Source organism: Hyperoodon ampullatus, assembly GCF_949752795.1.
Source record: "Hyperoodon ampullatus genome assembly, chromosome: 8".
Classification (NCBI taxonomy): Eukaryota; Metazoa; Chordata; class Mammalia; order Artiodactyla; family Ziphiidae; genus Hyperoodon; species Hyperoodon ampullatus.
The window spans coordinates 27,300,382-27,321,926 of NC_136921.1; the positions used below are offsets into that span (position 1 = coordinate 27,300,382).

The 21,545-nt window shown below is 37.6% G+C and overlaps 1 protein-coding gene across 1 annotated transcript in view; it reads left to right on the forward strand.

Annotated features, from left to right (window-relative positions):
* Window positions 1–3,436: 3,436 nt before the first annotated feature.
* LANCL1 (LanC like glutathione S-transferase 1) overlaps window positions 3,437–21,545 on the forward strand; it is a gene marked incomplete at its 3' end in the record, with an annotated part of 40,904 nt that continues 22,795 nt past the window's right edge. The window contains exons 1-3 of the mRNA XM_079710414.1: window positions 3,437–3,459; window positions 3,772–3,868; window positions 7,273–7,390. Coding sequence (XP_079566540.1) covers window positions 3,788–3,868; window positions 7,273–7,390 — 199 coding nt within the window. The 5' untranslated portion in view covers window positions 3,437–3,459; window positions 3,772–3,787. The remainder of the gene's footprint in view (window positions 3,460–3,771; window positions 3,869–7,272; window positions 7,391–21,545) is intronic.

Genomic DNA, 21,545 nt, shown 5'->3' on the forward strand with positions numbered 1-21,545 from the left:
AGAACTAAGGAGCTCACAGATGGTACATGTTTTCTTAGTTTAATATAAACCTTCCCAGATTTCTAGAGGTATTCTTTTTTTTTTTTTGAGGTATTCTTTTTTAAAGGCAATAATACAATGACTGTTTCCTAAGAGTTCACACAAAACAGATTCACAAATTAAGGGAAAGAACATTAGAATGCTTTTCAAAAAAATTCTAAATTTATCAAAAGTGGAATGGTCCTTGAAAAATATTCAACAATCAAACTTATATTAGCCACAAATGTGTGCAGACACCACAGCCATACATGAAAACATAAGCACTATTATGGGCTGCACTGTGTTCCTGAAAATTCATTTGTTGAAACCCAACTCCCAGTACCTCAGCACATGGCTAAATTTGAAGATGTAGGTTTTTCAAGGAGCTAATTACAGTGAAATGAGGTCAGTAGGGTAGGCCCTAATCCAATATGACTGGTGTCCTTATAAGAAGAGATTAGGTAGCAGACACATACAAAGAGAAGACCATGTTAGGATACAGGAGAAGACAACCATGTGCAAGCAAAGGAGAGAGGCTTCAGAAGAGATCAAGACTGCCAGCACCTTATCTTGGATTTCCAACCTCAGAATTGTGAGACAATAATTTCTTTTGTTTAAGCCACCCAATCTGGTGGTACTTTGTTATGGCTGCCCTAGAAGGCTAATACAAGTATGTCAGTGTCAATCACTTTTCTTCTGAGTCAGAACCAAGGAGAAATTCTTTGGGTTGCTTCTAAAGCAAAACAAAACAAAATGAACGAAAGAAATGAAATCTATATGATTTCCAGTCTTTCAAATCTTTGGGTTTTTCTGATTAACAGAGAGAGGACTTATCATGCTTTGACTATATCTGAACTTTCAAAACAACTCTATACCCTTCCAAAATAAGTGTGGATCCATGTCTTACACTATATTCATAAGCGAACTCCAGATAAAGACCTAAACATAAAAAGTAAAAAGCTAATAAAACAAAATGTAAGTCATCTTTGTAGCCTAGGAATGGATAAACACTTTTTGAACATGAAGCTAAATCCATAAATTGCAATGTTAAAATTGGATGGGTTTTCCTTCAACAAAATGAAGAATTGTGGTTCAACGAGGGTTACCTTAGAAAAAGTTAACAGATGAGAAGATTTGTACAACATCTAAAGCCAAAGGAGATTAATAGCTAGAATATCCTCTCCCTCCAAAAAAACAAAAACAAAAAAACTGCTACAAATCAACAAGAAAATAATATAATCCCAAAACAAAAATGGGTAAAATATATGAGTAGGTAAATCTTAGGGAAAGGTCAGATATCTAATGAGTATATGAAGAAAAACTCAACACTATTAGCTACAAAAATACTTAAAGTTTAACAATGAGATTCCATGTTGTCCATTAGAATTGCAAAAAATAGAACACTAGATAATATCAAGTACTGGAGAGGACATGGGAATGACAGAAACTATTAGGTATTATTGGAGAGAACATAAACTTGTCTAGTAGTTCTGGAAAGCAATCTAACAGTACTGGGGAAATTAAGTATGAGGATGTCCTGTGATCCAGCAATCCACTTCTGGTATATATCTCAGATACAGTCACATCCAGATCCTTCTTAGAACATGTACTTGCATATTCCTGGCTGTATTATTTGTGATGTGGAAGTTAGAAACAATGCCCATCCTTGGGGGAAAGGATAAGTAAAATGAGGTGGAGACATACTATGAAAATATTAAGTATGCAATTATCTAAAACAACCAAGTGTACATAGAGCAACACAAATAGATATAAAACACAAGTTATTTATAGCACTACTACACTTATTAAAAATGCATACCTACACAACCCATGACATATTTTCCAAAGATTATGTGAATTATACATATTGTGGTGTTTGCCTCCTGGAGGAGAGGAATGGGTGGGAAATGGGAATTAAGGGAAAAATTGAGATAGAATATGGTCTTCCATGTATCTCAGTGATTCACAACCAGAGTCAATTTTGTCCCTTTGTCCTCCCAGGGATATTTGGTATTTGGCAATGTATGGAGACATTTTTAGTTGTCACCACTTAGGGGGGCAAGGTGCTACTGGCATCTAGTGGGCAGGAGCCAGGGATGCTGCTAAACACACACAATGAACAGGACAGCTTCCACAACAAAGAAGCATCCCTTCCAGTATCACTCTGATTTTAATTGCTCAAAGATTGTGAATAGCATAAACTGATAGTAAGCCTTTAATAATTAAAGAAAAATAATTAAAAATGCCTCTCACTCATCCTTTTCTCTCTTATGAGTTTCTCCTCCACATACCCATCTATTAAAATAGGAAGGGTGTCCAACTTAAGATGCACTGAGGGCTTCCACTAAACCTTCATGAATTTGGTGAAGGAGCTAAAAAGTATCCTAGGAGGGCAGCAGTTCAAAAGAACAAATTGAGCCAGAGCAGGGTCAGAAGGAGACTTTGGGATGGCAGCCACAGAGGGACAAGCTTGGGCCAAGGTGGGGTTGGGGTAGGGATTGAGCTTCAACAAGAGGTTTGAGGCTAGGGTCCTTCCTTGAAGCAAGAGAGAAGGAAAGAAAGAGAACGTGACTCTTTCTGACCATTTAACAGAACTTCAAAATTCTCTGAGCAACAGAATGGGCCTAATGTGTACCAGGTGGGATTTAAATTTAAATGAAAGCAAAACTTTTCAAATACTAGAGACTGTTAAACATTGAAATTGATTGCTTTGGTTATCCTGCTCTATTGGACGTTGTTATCTTTTTAAAGGGCTTGGGTATACAGTATTATAGTCTAATTTAGACTAAGGAGGAGCTTAACGTTCTTAAGAGCTGTGATTTGTGTTTTCATGTTATTTTCCTTAAAGTTTTGGCAATTGCTATTTGATACCTTGCCCTTGCCCACTCACATCTACCGAGAGCCTTTGAGGTTAAATTATCATGGATTATTTTCAAAGGTTTTTGTCACTGTTGTTGCTGATGGTAGTGGTGGTGTTTTGTTTCGTTTGTTTGTTTTTTAAGAAATGAAAGAAAAAGTTTGACAAGTCTCTGGAGAAACATAATCCTCCCCAATTTTATTCAGTTCTAGCGGTAGGACTATGAATATATTCAGATCTCAAAGCAGTCTTTTTTTCTCCTCCAGATTAAAAAAAAATTGAATTGAATTCTTATGAATCATCTGGACTAATATTAGTTTACTTAACTGCTTTTTTAGAAAATTTAAAAAAGAAAGATAGGAAATATTGGGTACAGCTGCGCATTATTCTAAGCTATGTTCCCACTCCAGCCCTCCAAGAATTGCATCACCCTGTATCATCCTTTGGAAACCACACTTCTGTCTCTTTAACAAGTGAAAATGAGAAGGGGGCGGGCCTCCGGAGTGGCGAAGGCTCTGATTGGTCAAGCTGGCAGGAAGTGGGCCGTGAAAGTATCCCTTCTGTTTTTGTCCGGAGGCTGCAGGGTGAGTGGCCCGAGACCGTGCAGGGCTTAGGGACCCTGGACTGGTAGTTATTCTGAATCTCGAGAGTGCGAACGTGGGGTGCGAAACGGGTCCCATTCATCGCTGTGGGTTCGGGGCCCTGGCAGCCTTCTTGCGGAGGTGCCACGCCCTAGCGGCTGGGCCGCGGTGGGCCCGGGGTCCGCTCGGACCGCCAGGACCACGCAGTGGTCCGGGAACTGGAAGGAAGGTGTTGCCGGGGCGCTGGCCGCCGCCTTTGCAACTCGGCTGAGGGCCGTATCTCAACGTAGATTTTCTTTTTCCCCTGTTCTGCAGGCTCGTTTCTGGCATCATGGCGCAAAGGGCCTTCCCGAATCCTTATGCCGATTATAACAAATCCCTGGCCGAAGGCTACTTTGATTCTGCTGGGAGGGTGAGTTTGGGAAATATCTGCCTGCATCCCTACCTCCAGCCCCGAGTGTTTGGAAAGTTCAGTTTTGCCTGAAAGAAAGGGATGAGCATCCTTTTTTAAAAAAATATAATAGAGTTTCACTATAAACATACAAAATATATTTTCAATATATAAAGTATACGTGAAAATATACAATTTGAGCTCTAACATGTTGAACTTCTGTAAGGAGTCACTGTTAATATTATCAACAATAATTAATAATTGAAACAGTCTCAAACATTGATATTTAAATTATAAAAGTTCGCGGCTCTGCAATTTTCTGTGTAATCTTGCATTTTTTGATCACTTTTGGTTTGCTTTTTAAAGAGAGGTGAGAAATCCTGATGGTATTTCATGGGTGCCGTGTTACTGTTTTATGATTGAACAGGAGTACGGACAGGGTAAGGACGAGAGTCAACCAGAATGTGGTGAAGACATCTTTAAACTGAAAGTGCTAAGAGAGATTTGGAACATAGTCCTGAAATCTTTGTATCATTTCCACTCTTCCCAGGACATCCCCACAACTGGAAAATAAATAAATACATAAAACTGGTCAATTTAACTGGTGAGCACCTCACAAGTCAGTGTAAGAAAGAGAACCTGGATGTGAGATACCAGAAGCCTGTGTTTTCTTATGCCTCTGCATAGAATTGTTAAGAGGGAATACGGTTCTTTTTAAGAATACCTAGTTGAGAAATCCTAAGAGTGAGTTAGGTTGGAAGAGTGATATCTTTAAATGTGCACACATTTTTTTAAAAAAATTTTACCAGTTTATTTCTTCTAAGCTTATCAGCCATATGAAAAGCATTTTGCATGTGATGTAAGGGCCTTAGAGATTTCATATCTGCCAAGTGAACTTTCAGTGATTCTGCTGGTTCTTTCCTTAAAACATTTGTCATTATAAATTAACTTGACTGAGTAATGCAGGTAGGAGGAATGAAAGAGATGGAGAAGAGCTGTAAGATAGAAGGCTGCCAAAGTGTGTATGGAGCTAGAATCAACCTGATTCTTTTAAGACCAGAATTGAACTCCCTAAACAAAGCCAGTAATCATTACCTTGAAGTCAGATGGCTTCCTTTTGGCTATTTGGACTTGCATTCTGCCCAGCTCTGCAGATCCTGAAGCTGAAGCATTTGTCTTGTCTTGTTGGAGGAAGACCTGCTGCTTCATGCTTACTTGGCAAAGAGAACACTTGAGGATGGATCCTAATGACAGCAGCCTTCAACAAAATGTATCTCACTATTTAGGCTGTTTATAAAGTAAATGTTTTTTATAAATTTAACTCTGTTTCTAAGGGAGAAAAAAAATGTTCATAAATTTGAACCCTGGCCCCAAAATAATAGTGTAATTTATTGCCTAACACATGGTTTTTGGACCCATCCCAGAAAGAAATTAACCTACCAGTTTTAAAATTGTTTAATGTTGAACATCAAGGATCGGACCCTGAAGATCTGTCATCCTTAATTTGTTAACACAAAGATTTCAATAAGGAACTGCTCTATTTCCTGGCATCTATCAGAAAAAAGCGTTTTTACACTCTTCAAATTATTCCTAGGTTTGAATAATTTTGTGGTCTGCTACAAGCAATCAGTATTCTTAGGCAGCTCACTTTTCTTAAATGCAATTATGTGCCAGATAGAAAGTGACTTCCCTTCTTGAGGCTGAGGCATTCTCATTATTCTTGGCTGCTTACAGTAAGGCCAGGCAAGGTGATAAATTATCCATGATCTATGAACAGAATATGACGTGTTCTTATGTAGATGCACTCTTCTATCTAGTTGAGATTTATAGACCTTTTATATCAATACTGAAGTATATTTTACCTTACAAAATGTATTTTTAAGGCTTGTTGAAATCTTAACCCCTTGGCAGACATTGTTAAATAAAGGGAGTGTGTCCATCAAACACTGGTTTCTTCTTCAGATAGTGAAATAATGGATCATAGTGGTGCCTAGAATAAATAACCCAGGTATGGTTAATCGTCTGATTTGCCTTATCAGAGATACTCTTCAGAGTATCAGTAAACCTTAATGTCTTTTATTATTATTAATAATTCTGATACCACCTTTTTTTCTACTTTTTTCGGTTTTTAAATGCCCTTTTTAAAAAATGAGGTTATGATGCTAACAGGTAGTAGTTAGGTTTGTTTTTACAGTCCTTGTGTGATGAAACGTCTGTATCCTTGTAATGTTCCCCAACACTGTTTCACAGTTTTACTGCTTTGTGAAATCCAAGTCTGGGAATCACAGCAGATTCCTAAAAATATTGAAGGATACATTAAAATGCTCTTTTAAGACACTTCATGATTCAGTGTATACAGAACTTTCAAAATATTTTTCAGTTACTTTTACAACAAATAACATAATTATTCGGTATGCCTCACCATTTGTGCCACATCTGTGGGCCTTTATATGGATGTCACTAACCCCACATCCCAGCCTCAGTGTGCTTTCAATCTATATCCAAATTATTACATTTTATAGACCATTGGACTGCTTAAAATAGTAAAAATATCAACATTTACATCCCTGAATGCAAAAGACATGAGAGACACAATCTCATTTGATCCTCAATGCATCTTTTGAAATTCGTGGGACAGGTATTATTATCCTGACTTTACAGAGGCAACTGAAGCATAAGGGAGTTATGGGTTGAGCATGGTCACTCAGCTAATAGTGGATAAGGATGTAGCCGGGCTCATTCACTGAGCAGTACTTATGAGGCCCCAAGCCTTCTGGGCACTGTGCTGGGCCTGGGTTTTGGATACTTGGTCTGATGTTCTTTCCACTCTGCTGAAGGCTCCTGATATCTGTGAATTTATTTTGCTTTTCTTATGCTACTTCTACAATTTTTTTAAATGTTTATACATTTTTTATAAATGGATATTTTATAAATGTTTATCCTCATTTTTCAATTAACAGAAGCAATCAGAATGTTTCTTTAGGGTATTAACATTGCTGCTGCTTGAATACTAAAACTCCAGTGGCTTGAAAACAGCAAACATTTTCTGATTTGTGCTTAGTTTAATAAAATGACTTTTATTATAATAAAAAATGTTGGTTTAAATAATAGATGATTCTTAGTAGGTGGAAATTACTATGATCCAGTTTATCACTGGCAGCCTTTTTTAGTATTTAACTAAAAATTTTATGTAAAACATTTAAGTTACATCAAAACTATTTCCCAACTTGAGTAAGAAAACACAGTAGTACTTTTAAGTTTTGTTAATTTGTTCTTGTTTAAGAATAAAGTAATTGTCCAGTTCTCTTAGGCAAAAAAATTGTAGCTTAAGTGGAAATGAAGTACCCTCCTATTTTTAATAGCCTATAGTCCAGGACACCCAGTGCCCCATATTTTTTGATTTGTTTTCCCTTTAATACCTACAGCTGACTACTGAGTTCTCACAACGCCTGAACAATAAGATTCGAGAGCTTCTTCAGCGAATGGAGAGAGGCCTAAAGTCAGCAGACCCTCGGGATAGCACTGTTTACACTGGCTGGGCAGGTATGAACTGCTGACTGTGAACTGGCATAAGCGTGGTAGAAGAGAGCTGTCTGGCTGAATGCTGCACCCTTAAATGCTTCCTGCGTCTGCATAGGAGTAATTGCTTCTGGGGAGAATGCTGTGCTCTCAGCCTAACCTGGGTATCTTCTGGATCTTTAACAGGGCTCAGAATTTAGGGCAGGGTAAGCATATTCCTGTAATTCACACCTGACACAAATTTGGATGGCTGCCATACTTGGGAGAAGAATTGATGTTCAGCATTACGTAGTTAATTCAGAGATGGAATTTCAGTGGGAAGAGTTGGGAAGATTCCCAAAATGCAGTGCAAAACAGAGGAATTTGCCCATGGAAAATAAAACATGTCCATAATTGTCTTTTTTTTTGTTAACGTTACCACATGACAGGGATCCATACAGGAACTCAGGGTAGAGTATAGATTCCGCGAACTAATCCTCCAGTATAGTTGTTGCTGGTTGGTATACGTTCACTGTTTTACTGGTCATTGAGAGGTTGAGAAAGTTCGGGAGGAAATAGTACATAAATGTCAAAAAAGTGAGAGCGAGAGAAACCAAAGAAGGAAAGCTGAATAACTTCAGCTAGCTTACTAATAGAGATAGACAGCTTTCTAATCTTGAAGAAAGCACAATTTAGAGACTTAGGGTTTCCCAGTTACTCTGAAAAGCAGACAAGGAGGAATAGGTTTTCAGCTTAAGGAGTTTGGATTTGATTTTAAGGCAATGATGCTTATCATAAACATGCAGGTTCCTGGGCTTCACAGCAAGATTCTGCTTCAGTAGTCTTGAACAGGCCAGGAATCTGCAGTTTGCAAGCCTCAGTGGTCTTGATGTAGATGGTCATCCTTAGAGCATACTTTGAGAGGTTTTCTGAGAGGAATTTACTAATAGCAGTCTCTTAGCAATCCTCTCAGTTATGGCAAGTGATTTCTTTCTTACGAGGATGGGGAAGGCAGATAAAATCAGTAAAATGATAATCTCTCAGGGACGTTTAAGGTCAGTATTTTATAAAATAAAAGGAATAGACTAAATAGTGTTGGACCCTCCCTTTTATGGTTTAGTTTTATGATTTTTATAGATTTTAGAAGCTTAACACAAGAAATGTTAAGGTGAGAATAAAATGAAAGTATTTTGCTTCAAAGAGACATTATAGCAACAGCTGTCATTTATTGAGTAGCTGCTGTTTCCAACTGTGCAGTAATTGGTAGATGAATCTCATTAATGAGCATTACTGTTCTTTATTTTAAATTATGAGGATTTGAACAAAACAGGACAACTGAGACAGATAGCTAGATTTAATTCCATAACTGATTGTTAAACGAATGACTTAAATCTCTAACTCACCCGCTTCAGGTGGGCTTATATTATTTATTATATATTATAAGGTACCTTGCTTTAGGAGAAAAAGAAGTGGTGATTGATTTCAAGTTTGAATTGATAGTTTGGCAGTGTAAGGAAAAGCTCCTCTATTGGCAGGGCTAGTTGAGAAACAAAGTTAAAATTTACTTGGAAATAGAAAAAATAAATGTTACTCCAAAGTAAGATGCAAGTTTGTTTACATTTTTTTGGCACTATGGGGTTTTCTGGCATCATTTTCTTTGAATTGCCCATGTCCTTCAACTTTTTATGCTTCAGTATCTATGACACTCATTGCCGTCTCCTGAAAGCACCTCATAGGGGCAATTGGCATATTAAGCAGTTTACGATGTCTTCAGTTGCTGGTTAGTTTATGATGTAGCATAAAATTTTCTAGATAACTTTGCTAATGGCTTTCAAGGCAAGGTTCCTAATGTCTCCCCATCAAGCACTGTTAAAAAGCCATTGTTCCCACGTAAAATGGAGTGTCCTCCAGTGTTCTGATAAGTAAAATGCTTTCCTGTGCAGTGTTCCATCTGAATAGCATAAAACTCTGAGTTGCATGAGAAACTAAAGCTGATTCAACCGCAGAAAATCGTAATACCTTTTCCTCCCATTATATTATGTCTTATCAAGTATCATCTATTCATAACTGCTATTTTATGACCAAAAATACATTCACAAACATCTTAACACAATAAAAATACTTGGTGTTATGTCTCAAAGCAGTGTTTACATAATTATGTGTGGCTTTGTATGTTACTTTTTGTGCCTCATTATCTTTTTTTTTTTTTAATTAATTAGTTATTTATTTTTGGCCACGTTGGGTCTTCGTTGCTGCGCCTGGGCTTTCTCTGGTTGCGGCGAGCAGGAGCTACTCTTCGTAGTGTGTAGGCTTCTCATTGCGGTGGCTTCTCTTGTTGCGGAGCACGGGCTTTAGGCCCACAGGCTTCAGTAGTTGTGGCACGCGGGCTCAGTAGTTGTGGCACACAGGCTTAGTTGCTCCGCGGCATGTGGGATCTTCCCAGACTAGGGCTCGAACCCGTGTCCCCTGCATTGGCAGGTGGATCCTTAACCTCTGCGCCACCAGGGAAGTCCCTTTGTTATCTTTCAAAAAGTAATACTTTTGAGGAAAAGGGGATTATATATTTTTAACTTTGTTCACCAAATTTAGGGCCATATTTCTATAAATATTAACTTATTTGCTCTTGTTATTAACTTGTCCAAAATAATATTACTTTGGGAAATACTAATTGTAGAAATCCTTTAAAACTTTATTTTCTTCTTCAGCATTCATGTTTATTAAGCATTTGTTGTCAGTATGCAATGAAAGCTTTTGCATACAACACATAGTTTATTTGAGAAACTACATGATTGTTACAACTAGAACCTTAAATTGCCATCTTATTTTGTTAAGTTTCATTCCCCAGTGGAAGTATGGTCTCATATTTGTGCTGATTCAGATAGGCTTGGTTTTGGAATAGGATTGGGTTCAGTTGCATATAACCAAAATAATCAAAATTGCAGTGACTTAAATAAGATAGAAGTTTTTGTTTTGTTTTTTTTTTCTCTAATGTAAAAGAAAGCCAGAGGGAGGGGGTCCAGGGCTGCTATGATGGCCTCAGGATGTCAAAAGGAACCCAGGCTCCTTTCTGCTACATCATCCCTCAGCCACTAGCTTCTAACCCTCCTCCAAATAGCGACTGAATATCCAGCCATTACATCGGCTTTTCAAGGCCGCAGGGAGTAAAAAGAGGCAAAGACGAATGCATTTCTTCCCTTTAAAAAGACTTCCTGGAAGTCCCACTCAGCATTTCAATTCTACTTTATTTGCATTGGCTGGAGCATAGTCACATATTGGTACCCCTTAGCAGGAAAGGATGGTGAATGTAGTCTGTTACCTGAGGTTGTGTTACTAAAGGAAAGAGGAGCATGGATTTGGGGGTAAGACCTAGCAATCTCTGCTGTAAGTCCTGTATAACAAAAAAAAAAATGATCCTTTTTTGTTCCTGTGTTTGCACGGAGTATTTAGACAGCAAAACACAATTTTTTCGTCTGCAAAAGGATCTCTAGCTTCTGCCCACTTCGGGGAAAGTTTTATAAGGATAAATTTACCAATGTCTATAAATATTTGAAATTTGCTAAGCAATATTATGTCTGCTCGGGCTTCCCTGGTGGCGCAGTGGTTGAGAGTCCGCCTGCTGATGCAGGGGACACGGGTTCGTGCCTCAGTCCAGGAAGATCCCACATGCCGCGGAGCGGCTGGGCCCGTGAGCCATGGCTGCTGAGCCTGCGGGTCCGGAGCCTGTGCTCCGCAATAGGAGAGGCCACAACAGTGAGAGGCCCGCATATCGCAAAAAAATAAAAAAATATTATGTCTGCTCTATATTTCTAGAGAAATTGATATTTGATTTTGATTGAAAATTTCTTGTTCATTTTTAAGTTCATTTGCTTATTGCAGTAAGTAATAGTCTTTTCATAAAGCCTGCCATAGAAAGGAAGTGTTATAGAAATGCCAAATCATAAATAATTTTTGAAGAGCCAAGTGTAATTTCAATTTAGAAAGGGGCTACAACAGTTTCTAAATTTGATACTGGGAAACATTATTGTTTTCTCAGCTTCATTAAAGAGCTCTCTGCCTCCCCTTTCTGCTTCCTCTCAAGTCTTGTTTGCTTCTTTCAGGGATATAAAGTCCTTAATTTGTTTTTTTTTTTTTTTGGTTATTTCTGAGATATACATTTTAAAGTAATAACTAGAATTATGACTTATAACATTATACCAGAACATATAAGATTTTTAGAAATTTCATATAATATCTGAAATACTTATATTAACATATTTCCATACAATAACCCAAAGAAAGTTTAGTATTAGTTGTTTTTTTTTTTATACTGCAGGTTCTTATTAGTCATCAGTTTTATACACATCCGTGTATACATGTCAATCCCAATCGCCCAATTCAGCACACCACCATCCGCACCCCACCGCGGTTTTCCCCCCTTGGTGTCCATACGTTTGTTCTCTACATCTGTGTCTCAACTTCTGCCCTGCAAACCGGTTCATCTGCACCATTTTTCTAGGTTCCACATACATGCATTAATATACGATATTTGTTTCTCCCTTTCTGACTTACTTCACTCTGTATGACAGTCTCTAGGTCCATCCACGACTCAACAAATGACTCAATTTCATTCCTTTTTCTGGCTGGGTAATATTCCATTGTATGTATGTACCACAACTTCTTTATCCATTCATCTGTTGATGGGCATTTAGGTTGCTTCCATGACCTGGCTATTGTAAATAGTGCTGCAGTGAACATTGGGGTGCATGTGTCTTTTTGAATTATGGTTTTCTCTGGGTATATGCCCAATAGTGGGATTGCTGGATCATATGGTAATTCTATTTTTACGTTTTTAAGGAACCTCCATGCTGTTCTCCATAGTGGCTGTATCAATTTACATTCCCACCAACAGTGCAAGAGGATTCCCTTTTCTCCACACCCTCTCCAGCATTTGTTGTTTGTAGATTTTCTGATGATGCCCATTCTAACTGGTGTGAGGTGATACCTCATTGTAGTTTTGAATTGCATTTCTCTAATAATTAGTGATGTTGAGCAGCTTTTCATGTGCTTCTTGGCCATCTGTATGTCTTCTTTGGAGAAATGTCTATTTAGGTCTTCTGCCCATTTTTGGATTGGGTTGGTTGTTTCTTTAATATTGAGCTGCATGAGCTGTTTATATATTTTGGAGATTAATCCTTTGTTGATTCATTTGCAAATATTTTCTCCCATTCTGAGGGTTGTCTTTTCGTCTTGTTTATGGTTTCCTTTGTTGTGCAAAAGCTTTGAAGTTTCATTAGATCCCATTTGTTTTTTTTTTGTTTGTTTTTATTTCCATTACTCTAGGAGGTGGATCAAAAAAGATCTTGCTGTGATTTATGTCAAAGAGTGTTCTTCCTATGTTTTCCTCAAAGAGTTTTAAAGTGTCCAGTCTTACATTTAGGTCTCGAATCCATTTTGAGTTTATTTTTGTGTATGGTGTTATGGAGTGTTCTAATTTCATTCTTTTACATGTAGCTGCCCAGTTTTCCAAGCACCACTTATTGAAGAGACTGTCTTTTCTCCATTGTATATCTTTGCCTCCTTTGTCATAGATTAGTTGACCATAGGCGTGTGGGTTTAACTCTGGGCTTTCTATCTTGTTCCATTGATCTATGTTTCTGTTTTTGTGCCAGTACCATATTGTCTTGATTACTGCAACTTTGTAATATAGTCTGAAGTCAGGGAGTCTGATTCATCCAGCTCCATTTTGTTCCCTCAAGACTGCTTTGGCTATTCGGGGTCTTTTGTGTCTCCATACAAATTTTAAGATTTGTTCTAGTTCTGTAAAAAATGCCATTGGTAATTTGATAGGGATTGCATTGAATCTGTAGATTGCTTTGGGTAGTATAGTCATTTTCACAATATTGATTCTTCCAATCCAAGAATGTGGTATATCTCTCCATCTGTTGGTATCATCTTTAATTTCTTTCATTAGTGTCTTAGAGTTTTCTGCATACAGGTCTTTTACCTCCCTAGGTAGGTTTTTCCTAGGTATTTTACTCTTTTTGTTGCAATGGTAAATGGGAGTGTTTGCTTAAGTTCTCTTTCAGAATTTTCATCATGAGTTTATAGGAATGCAAGAGATTTCTGTGCATTACTTTTGTATCTTCAACTTTACCAAATTCATTGATTAGCTCTAGTAGTTTTCGGTGGCACTTTTAGCATTCTCTATGTATAGTATCATGTCATCTGCAAACAGTGACAGTTTTACTTCTTCTTTTCCAATTTGTATTCCTTTTATTTCTTTTTCTTCTCTGATTGCTGTGGCTAGGACTTCCAAAACTATGTTGAATAATAGTGGTGAAAGTGGACATCCTTGTCTCGTTCCTGATCTTAGAGGAAATGCTTTCAGTTTTTCACCATTGAGAATGATGTTTGCTGTGGGTTTGTTGTATATGGCCTTTATTATGTTGAGGTAGGTTCCCTCTATGCCCACTTTCTGGAGAGTTTTTATCAAATGTGTGTTGACTTTTGTCAAAATCTTTTTCTTTATCTGTAGAGATGATCATATGGTTTTTCTTCTTCAGTTTCTTAATATGGTGTATCACATTGATTGATTTGCGTATATTGAAGAATCCTTGCATCCCAGGAACAAATCCCACTTGATCAATGCATATGATCCTTTTAATGTGTTGTTGGATTCTGTTTGCTAGTATTTTGTTGAGGATTTTTGCATCTATATTCATCAGTGATATTGGTCTGTAATTTTCTTTTTTTGTAGTATCTTTGTCTGGTTTTGGTATCAGGGTGATGGTGGCCTCACAGAATGAGTTTGGGAGTGTTCCTTCCCCTGCAATTTTTTGGAAGAGTTTGAGAAGGATGGGTGTTAGCTCTTCTCTAAATGTTTGATAGAATTCACCTGTGAAGCCATCTGGTCCTGGACTTTTGTTTGTTGGAAGAGTTTTAATCACAGTTTCAGTTTCATTACTTGTGATTGGTCTGTTCATATTTTCTATTTCTTCCTGGTTCAGTCTTGGAAGGTTATACCTTTCTAAGAATTTGTCCATGTCTTCCAGGTTGTTCATTTTATTGGCACAGAGTTGCTTGTAGTAGTCACTTAGGATGCTTTGTATTTCTGCGGTGTCCGTCGTAACTTCTCCTTTTTCATTTCTAATTTTATTGATTTGAGTCCTCTCCCTCTTTTTCTTGATGAGTCTGGCTAATGGTTTATCAATTTTGTTTATCTTCTCAAAGAACCAGCTTTTAGTTTTATTGATCTTTGCTATTGTTTTCTTTGTTTCTATTTCATTTATTTGTGCTCTGATCTTTATGATTTCTTTCCTTCTATTAATTTTGGGTTTTGTTTGTTCTTCTTTCTCTAGTTCCTTTAGGTGTAAGGTTAGATTGTTTACTTGAGATTTTTCTTGTTTCTTGAGGTAGGCTTTTATAGCTATAAACTTCCCTCTTAGAACTGCTTTTGCTGCATCCCATAGGTTTTGGATCATCGTGTTTTCATTGTCATTTGTCTCTAGGTATTTTTTGATTTCCTCTTTGATTTCTTCAGTGATCTCTTGGTTGTTTAGTAACGTATTGTTTAGCCTCCATGTATTTGTGTTTTTTACATTTTTTTCCTTGTCATTCATTTCTAATCTCATAGCGTTGTGGTCAGAAAAGATGCTTAATATGATTTCAATTTTCTTAAATTTACTGAGGCTTGATTTGTGACCCAAGATGTGATCTATCCTGGAGAATGTTCCATGTGCACTTGAAAGTGTAATCTGCTGTTCTCAGATGGAATATCCTGTAAATATCAATTAAATCTATCTGGTCTATTGTGTCATTTAAAGCTTCTGTTTCCTTATTTATTTTCATTTTGGATGATCTGTTCATTGGTGTAAGTGAGGTGTTAAAGTCCCCCACTATTATTGTGTGACTGTCGATTTCCTCTTTTAGAGCTGTTAGCGGTTGCCTTATGTATTGAAGTGCTCCTATGTTGGGTGCATATATATTCATAATTGTTATATTTTCTTCTTGGATCGATCCCTTGATCATTATGTAGTGTCCTTCCTTGTCTCTTGTAACATTCTTTATTTTAAAGTCTATTTATCTGATATGAGTATAGCTACTCCAGCTTTCTTTCGATTTCCATTTGCATGGAATATCTTTTTCCATCCCCTCACTTTCAGTCTGTATGTGTCCCTAGGTCTGAAGTGGGTCTCTTGTAGACAGCATATATATGGGTCTTGTTTTCGTATCCATTCAGGAAGCCTGTGTCTTTTGGTTGGAGCATTTAATCCATTCACATTTAAGGTAATTATCGATATGTATGTTCCTATGACCATTTTCTGAATTGTTTTTGGTTTGTTTTTGTAGATCGTTTTCTTCTCTTGTGTTTCCCACTTAGAGAAGTTCCTTTAGCATTTGTTGTAGGTCTGGTTTGGTGGTGCTGAATTCTCTTAGCTTTTGCTTGTCTGTAAAGCTTTTGATTTCTCCATCGAATCTGAATGAGATCCTTGCTGGGTAGGGTAATCTTGGTTGTAGGTTCTTCCCTTTCATCACTTTAAGTATATCATGCCACTCCCTTCTGGCTTGTAGCGTTTCTGCTGAGAAAGCAGCTGTTAAACTCATGGGAGTTCCCTTGTGTTATTTTTCGTTTTTCCCTTGCTGCTTTGAATACTTTTTCTTTGTCTTTAATTTTTGCCAGTTTGATTACTATGTGTCTCGGCATGTTTCTGCTTGGGTTTATCCTGTATGGGACTCGCTGTGCTTCCTGGACTTGGTGGCTATTTCCTTTCCCATGTTAGGGAAGTTTCCGACTATAATCTGTTCAAATATTTTCTCGGGTCCTTTCTCTCTCTTTTCTCCTTCTGGGACCCTTATAATGTGAATGTTGTTGTGTTTGATGTTGTCCCAGAGGTCTTTTAGGCTGTCTTCATTTCTTTTCATTCTTTTTTCTTTATTCTGTTCCCCAGCAGTGAATTCCACTATTTTGTCTTCCAGGTCTCTTTTCCGTTCTTCTGCCTCAGTTATTCTGCTATTGATTCCTTCTAGTGTATTTTTCATTTCAGTTATTGTATTGTTCATCTCTGTTTGTTCTTTAATTCTTCTTGGTCTTTGTTACACATTTCTTGCATCTTCTCGATCTTTGCCTCCATTCTTTTTCTGAGGTCCTGGATCATCTTCACTATTATTATTCTGAATTCTTTTTCTGGAAGGTTGCCTATCTCCACTTCATTTAGTTGTTTTTCTGGGGTTTTATCTTGTTCCTTCATCTGGTACATAGACGTCTGCCTTGTCATCTTGTCTGTGTTTCTGTGAATGTGGTTTTTGTTCCACGGGCTGCAGGATTATAGTTCAAAGTCCTTAATGTGTTTGAAACATGTATCAATCCATAGTACACCCCATAATAATGTGTCTATGTTTCTGGTTCATGACTCTAAAGAAAACTACAGAGCTAGGCTGCCCAACTTCATCGTACCTCATTCATGCTATGCCTAGATTTGTCTCAGTTACTCACTTGATTTTGAAAGAGTTTTAGTGAAGAGAAGAAGCACCCATATGTTTTTAATGTTACATATGTACTTCAAACTGAAAAACTGGACTCATGTCATTTTTTCCCATTTTCTGTTTTTTTTTTTCCATCAAAAATTGAGATAATTAGTGACAGGGTACTTATTGGAATGTCTGCTAGAGCACCTCTGTGTGTTGTATGTGCTTTAGAAAACATTATAATGCTTTATGGGTAAAGGTGATACATACAAGTTTAAGTTGAAATTTAAAAGAAGCAAATCACTGCTTTAGAAAGTTAACATTCATTTCACAAACTGTTTTACAGCTGAAATTATGTTGGCTTTTATTTTTAAATGAAGCACAGGATATAATACAGTGATGAGAGTGGTTAACATAAGCTTTTAATAGGATTCAGACGTCATCTTCTCCAAAGCCTGCATATTTATTTATACATGTGGGTTGTCATAGTGCAGTTTTATAAGCTGTATTCTTGTCTTTTACCTTTTTTTTTATTCACAGCAGAGGTAAAATGCCTTGACCCTTAGGAAGGAAAGGATGGAAGAATTTTTAAAACCCCACAGCTGTCTCATATTGGCAAATGAAGCAGTTATTACCGTAAATCTTCTCTGTTACTTATTCAGGAATGAAGTGTCATGAATAATCAATTTTTCAGTTAGTAATTGAGAGTTAACAAATTATTACTATACATTAATGTTCAAAAAACAAGAATTCAGTACTTTAATAATAAAATACATTGATTGAATGAATTTTGGTTCCTAAAGGCATGAGGATCATCAGTATGCAGTTTTGTGATCATTTGACTGTGGAAAGACAGAAGTAAAGATTAAAACATGATTCTTGTTAATAAAAAGTTAACAGGATTGACATTTGAATGACGGGAGCTAGAGTGTGTGTGCATGTATGCCAGTAACTAATGTTAATGCCAGGCACTGATGTAAGTGCTTTGCATTAAATAACACATCTACATCTCAAAACAACTCTGTGGTGTGGATACTATTCACATCCTGATTTCACAGATGAGATAACTGAAGCAAAGTGAAGCTGAGTACCTTTTTCAAGGTTACACAGCTAGTAAGTGCCAAAGATAAGACTCAGGCAGCAAGCCTGGCTTTAGAGCCCTGCTCTTTACCCCATGAGAGTGAGTGTGTGTGTGTATGTGTGTTGTTTACTTTCCACTCCTACATTCTGGTTTACTCCATACTCCATGTGTTTTATAAGTGAAGAAGATCTACACATAAGCTGTAAGATGGAATAATTTGAGTGATACCTACATGATGATACTCATGCTGTACAAACTTTTTAGAAATGGCTAATGACTAGTCAGTTTTAAGTGGTTTAGGAAAAAAAAATCAGAGTAAGCCCTGCTCTAACATGACAGGAATTTGGAAAGCTAGAGGGAAACATGGCTTGTTAGGCAACAGTAATTACTATTAAAATGTCTACTGGAAAAAGTTGTTTGGGACTGGACATAGAGGAAACCCTAGAAAGATTTATGGGCATTGGCAGCTAGAAAAGTGTAATCTCCAGCATTGTTCCATAGAATCTGTTTTTCCCCTTCCTAATCCTGAATTAATATATTCAGTGTGGTTTCAGGATAGAAAATTAACTCGGCCAAAACAGAAGCTTTTCCTCATAATTGCTTGTATTTGAAAAGGCATGTTGAGGATCCTCTTGAGTAAAATATTACCCCTAGTCTGAAAGCAATCAGTAGCTCTTGCAACTGTTTATAAGCGATATTTGAAATGAACAGCCTCAGTTCTTTTCACCGAAATCCTCCTTTATAAAATTTAATATACTGAAGTGCAGTGCATCATGATATTGATGTATGACATACACCAGCAGTAAGCATTGAGTTGTTATTTTTTAGCCTTAATCCTATCCTGGTAGATTTTCAAGAATTCTTTGCTGCGTGATCCCAGTTTGGGGGCTAAGGGAAACCATTTGGTTCTTTATGCCTGTGCATATAGCAGACAGTGTAGAAAAATAGCAGGCACGGAAGCCCCTTAAGATCAGATCTAAAGGCCAGCTATTAAGTGATGGTAGATGGTGTCCAGGGATCTCTGGGGACTCACCAGAGAGCATGATGCCCCCTGCTACCTGGGTTTTGTTTGAAGTATATCTGTTCTAGGGTGGAGAAGATTTTAAAGTGCTTTATAAAATGGAAAACATGAAACACTGTTGAGGAATTGCTGTTATAAAGGATTAAATGAGCAGATGAAGTATTCTCGTGTTTGAAGTAAGCATTTAGTAGGAAAGATTGCTTCCCTCACAGATAACAAAGTAGGAAATTTAAGTAAACCCAAGGAATGGCTGATCTCACTAGTATCTTTAAGAGAGAATGAGGGAAAGTGCTAGCCCTCATTTAATTGCATTTTTCCCACTCTTAACTATGATAATTCCCAAGGGAAATGATGATCAGCTCACACTTAAAAATATACACAGGACTCTAGGAACTTTAGTTCTAGAAGACATGACCCAATCTTCTATAACCAACTCACAAGGTTAATGAGGCTAAGATTGGCATATATTTCCTCTTTTCAAGTATTAGATAACATTTTAAATAAGAGGATATGCAGCATAATCCCTAGAGTAATATTAACTCACGCTCTAAATGCAAGTTATTAAAGTGTTTCAAGATGCTGTTCCTCTGATCTGCCAAATGTATAGCCTCTGAGCTACAGCTTTAGCATGTGGGTCTTAGTTTCTGCAGATACCAGACTTGTTTGAAAGGAATTGCACTGGCCAGGTGTATTTTCTTTGCAATTTGATATTATTATAAGTAGCTCTTCATCAGAGCCAGCATTTCATTGTCTAATTTGAGCCCTGACCAAGTGTCCTTCGCCTTCATGAGAAGCACTAAACTGTTAGGACAAACAGAAGGCATCAGTGGCGTGGATCTACACCGGGTCTATTAGAGCCCTTCACAGTGACTGCTAGACAGATGAAAGCACCAAGAATGTCACCTGCTTTCTTTGTGCCTGCACTTTATATGGTGCTGATATCATTGTGCTTCAGTAATCTTAAACGGCTCAGACACAAGCTTGAAACAGCTGGAGGGTTTCGATATCACCAGTGTGCTTGGGTGAAGCACAGAGCAGGATGAGAGTGTTTGTAGACAGATCAGAAGTAGGAGGAGGTAAAGAAAGAAGACACATCTAAGCATTTGATTTTTACGGACGGCACCAGGAGGCTGAGGCCAGGTCTTGTCATTTTCATTCCATTAACTTCAGCAGTTAATACAATGCCAGGTCCATAGTTGGTGCTTAATAAATATTTGTTGAATGAACAAATGAATGAATGAATGGAGAGTAGCCTCCTGTTACTACTCTAGCTACCATCTAAGCAAACTAAAAATAATAACAAACATAACTAGGTGGAATGGGGAAAGGCTGGGAATCCAACTCATTTCATGTCCTTTAGGATGTAAAAGAGTCAGTCACATCTCTTTCCCTTCAACCTCTGATGCAATTGAACATGAACTCAGAAATGAGACAGGGCTCATAATATTCACTTTACACCCAGTAAAGCTGAATAAAGAGCATACTGTTTAGACCTGGACATAAAGTGGGCTTCCTTCTTCTTGCATCCGATTTGAATTTACCTCCCTAGACTCAAAGAACATCTGGACAGCCAAAGAATGGATTATGACATGAGAAACAGTATTGAGAAGAGAGAGCGCCTGATGCGGGAAGACTCCCAGAAAGCTCAAGGTGGTACATATATAGGGAACACTTTGCTAGTCCTCCCCAGTCTGAGGAGCCCGTGAGGGAGGAGAGAGGCAGGAAATGGGAAGAGGAAGAATATGGTTCCCTCTGTACTTTCTGTCCCTTTAGATCAGGCATCAGTGATGAGAAAAAGTGACTCATCCAACACTCATGGAGATTCACAGTCCAATGGGGTTTGGACATTTATTGAGTAGTTACTATGTGCTAGGGACTATTTTACTGATCAGAATGATTTACAGTAACTGTGGAGCAGCTACTGTTATTTTCATTTTATAGATAAAGATGCTCAGGCACAGAAAGGTTTAGTAAGTGGGGTAAGATCACACAGCTGGGAAGTGGCAGAGCTAGGCTTCAATCCCAGGCAGTGATTCCTGAACCCGTGCTTCTTAATGACTACTATGCTGAAGGAGTTATCACCTATTATGGTAGTCTGAATAAAAGACTAGAAGCTCTTCCTAATTTGACAGTTACAAAGCAGTACACTGTAGGGCAGTGAGGGAAGGAAGGAGGAAAGTATATATCTCCTTTTTTAAAATTTTAATCTCTTTTCCTATTTAGCTCTGGAAATAGATAACAGAGAAAAGAAGACACATCTTCAGAGTGCTCATTTGCCTTTCTTAATTTACATTTCCACTTCTTTGTTTGGGCCAATATTATTAAATTAAGGGTGTGGAGTCACAACTAGTTTCCTCCCCACATTACCTATATTAAAAGTACTGGAGTATTTGGAAAGCCAGCACTGTGCCCGGCTTTAATCTGAAGACTGACTGGGTGCACTAGTCAGTGTAGTGTTTACACCCAGGCTTTGTGGAGAGTAACTAAAGTGACTAGGAATGGGAATCCTGCCCTGAAGACCCTGTCATTTAGTTGAAGAAATGGAAACACACACTCAACACACACACTCAAAACACAAACAAAATTTAGACAGTTACAGAATAGCACATTGGAAAGTACCAACCTGCTTAAAAAGCAGGTGATCATGATGTATG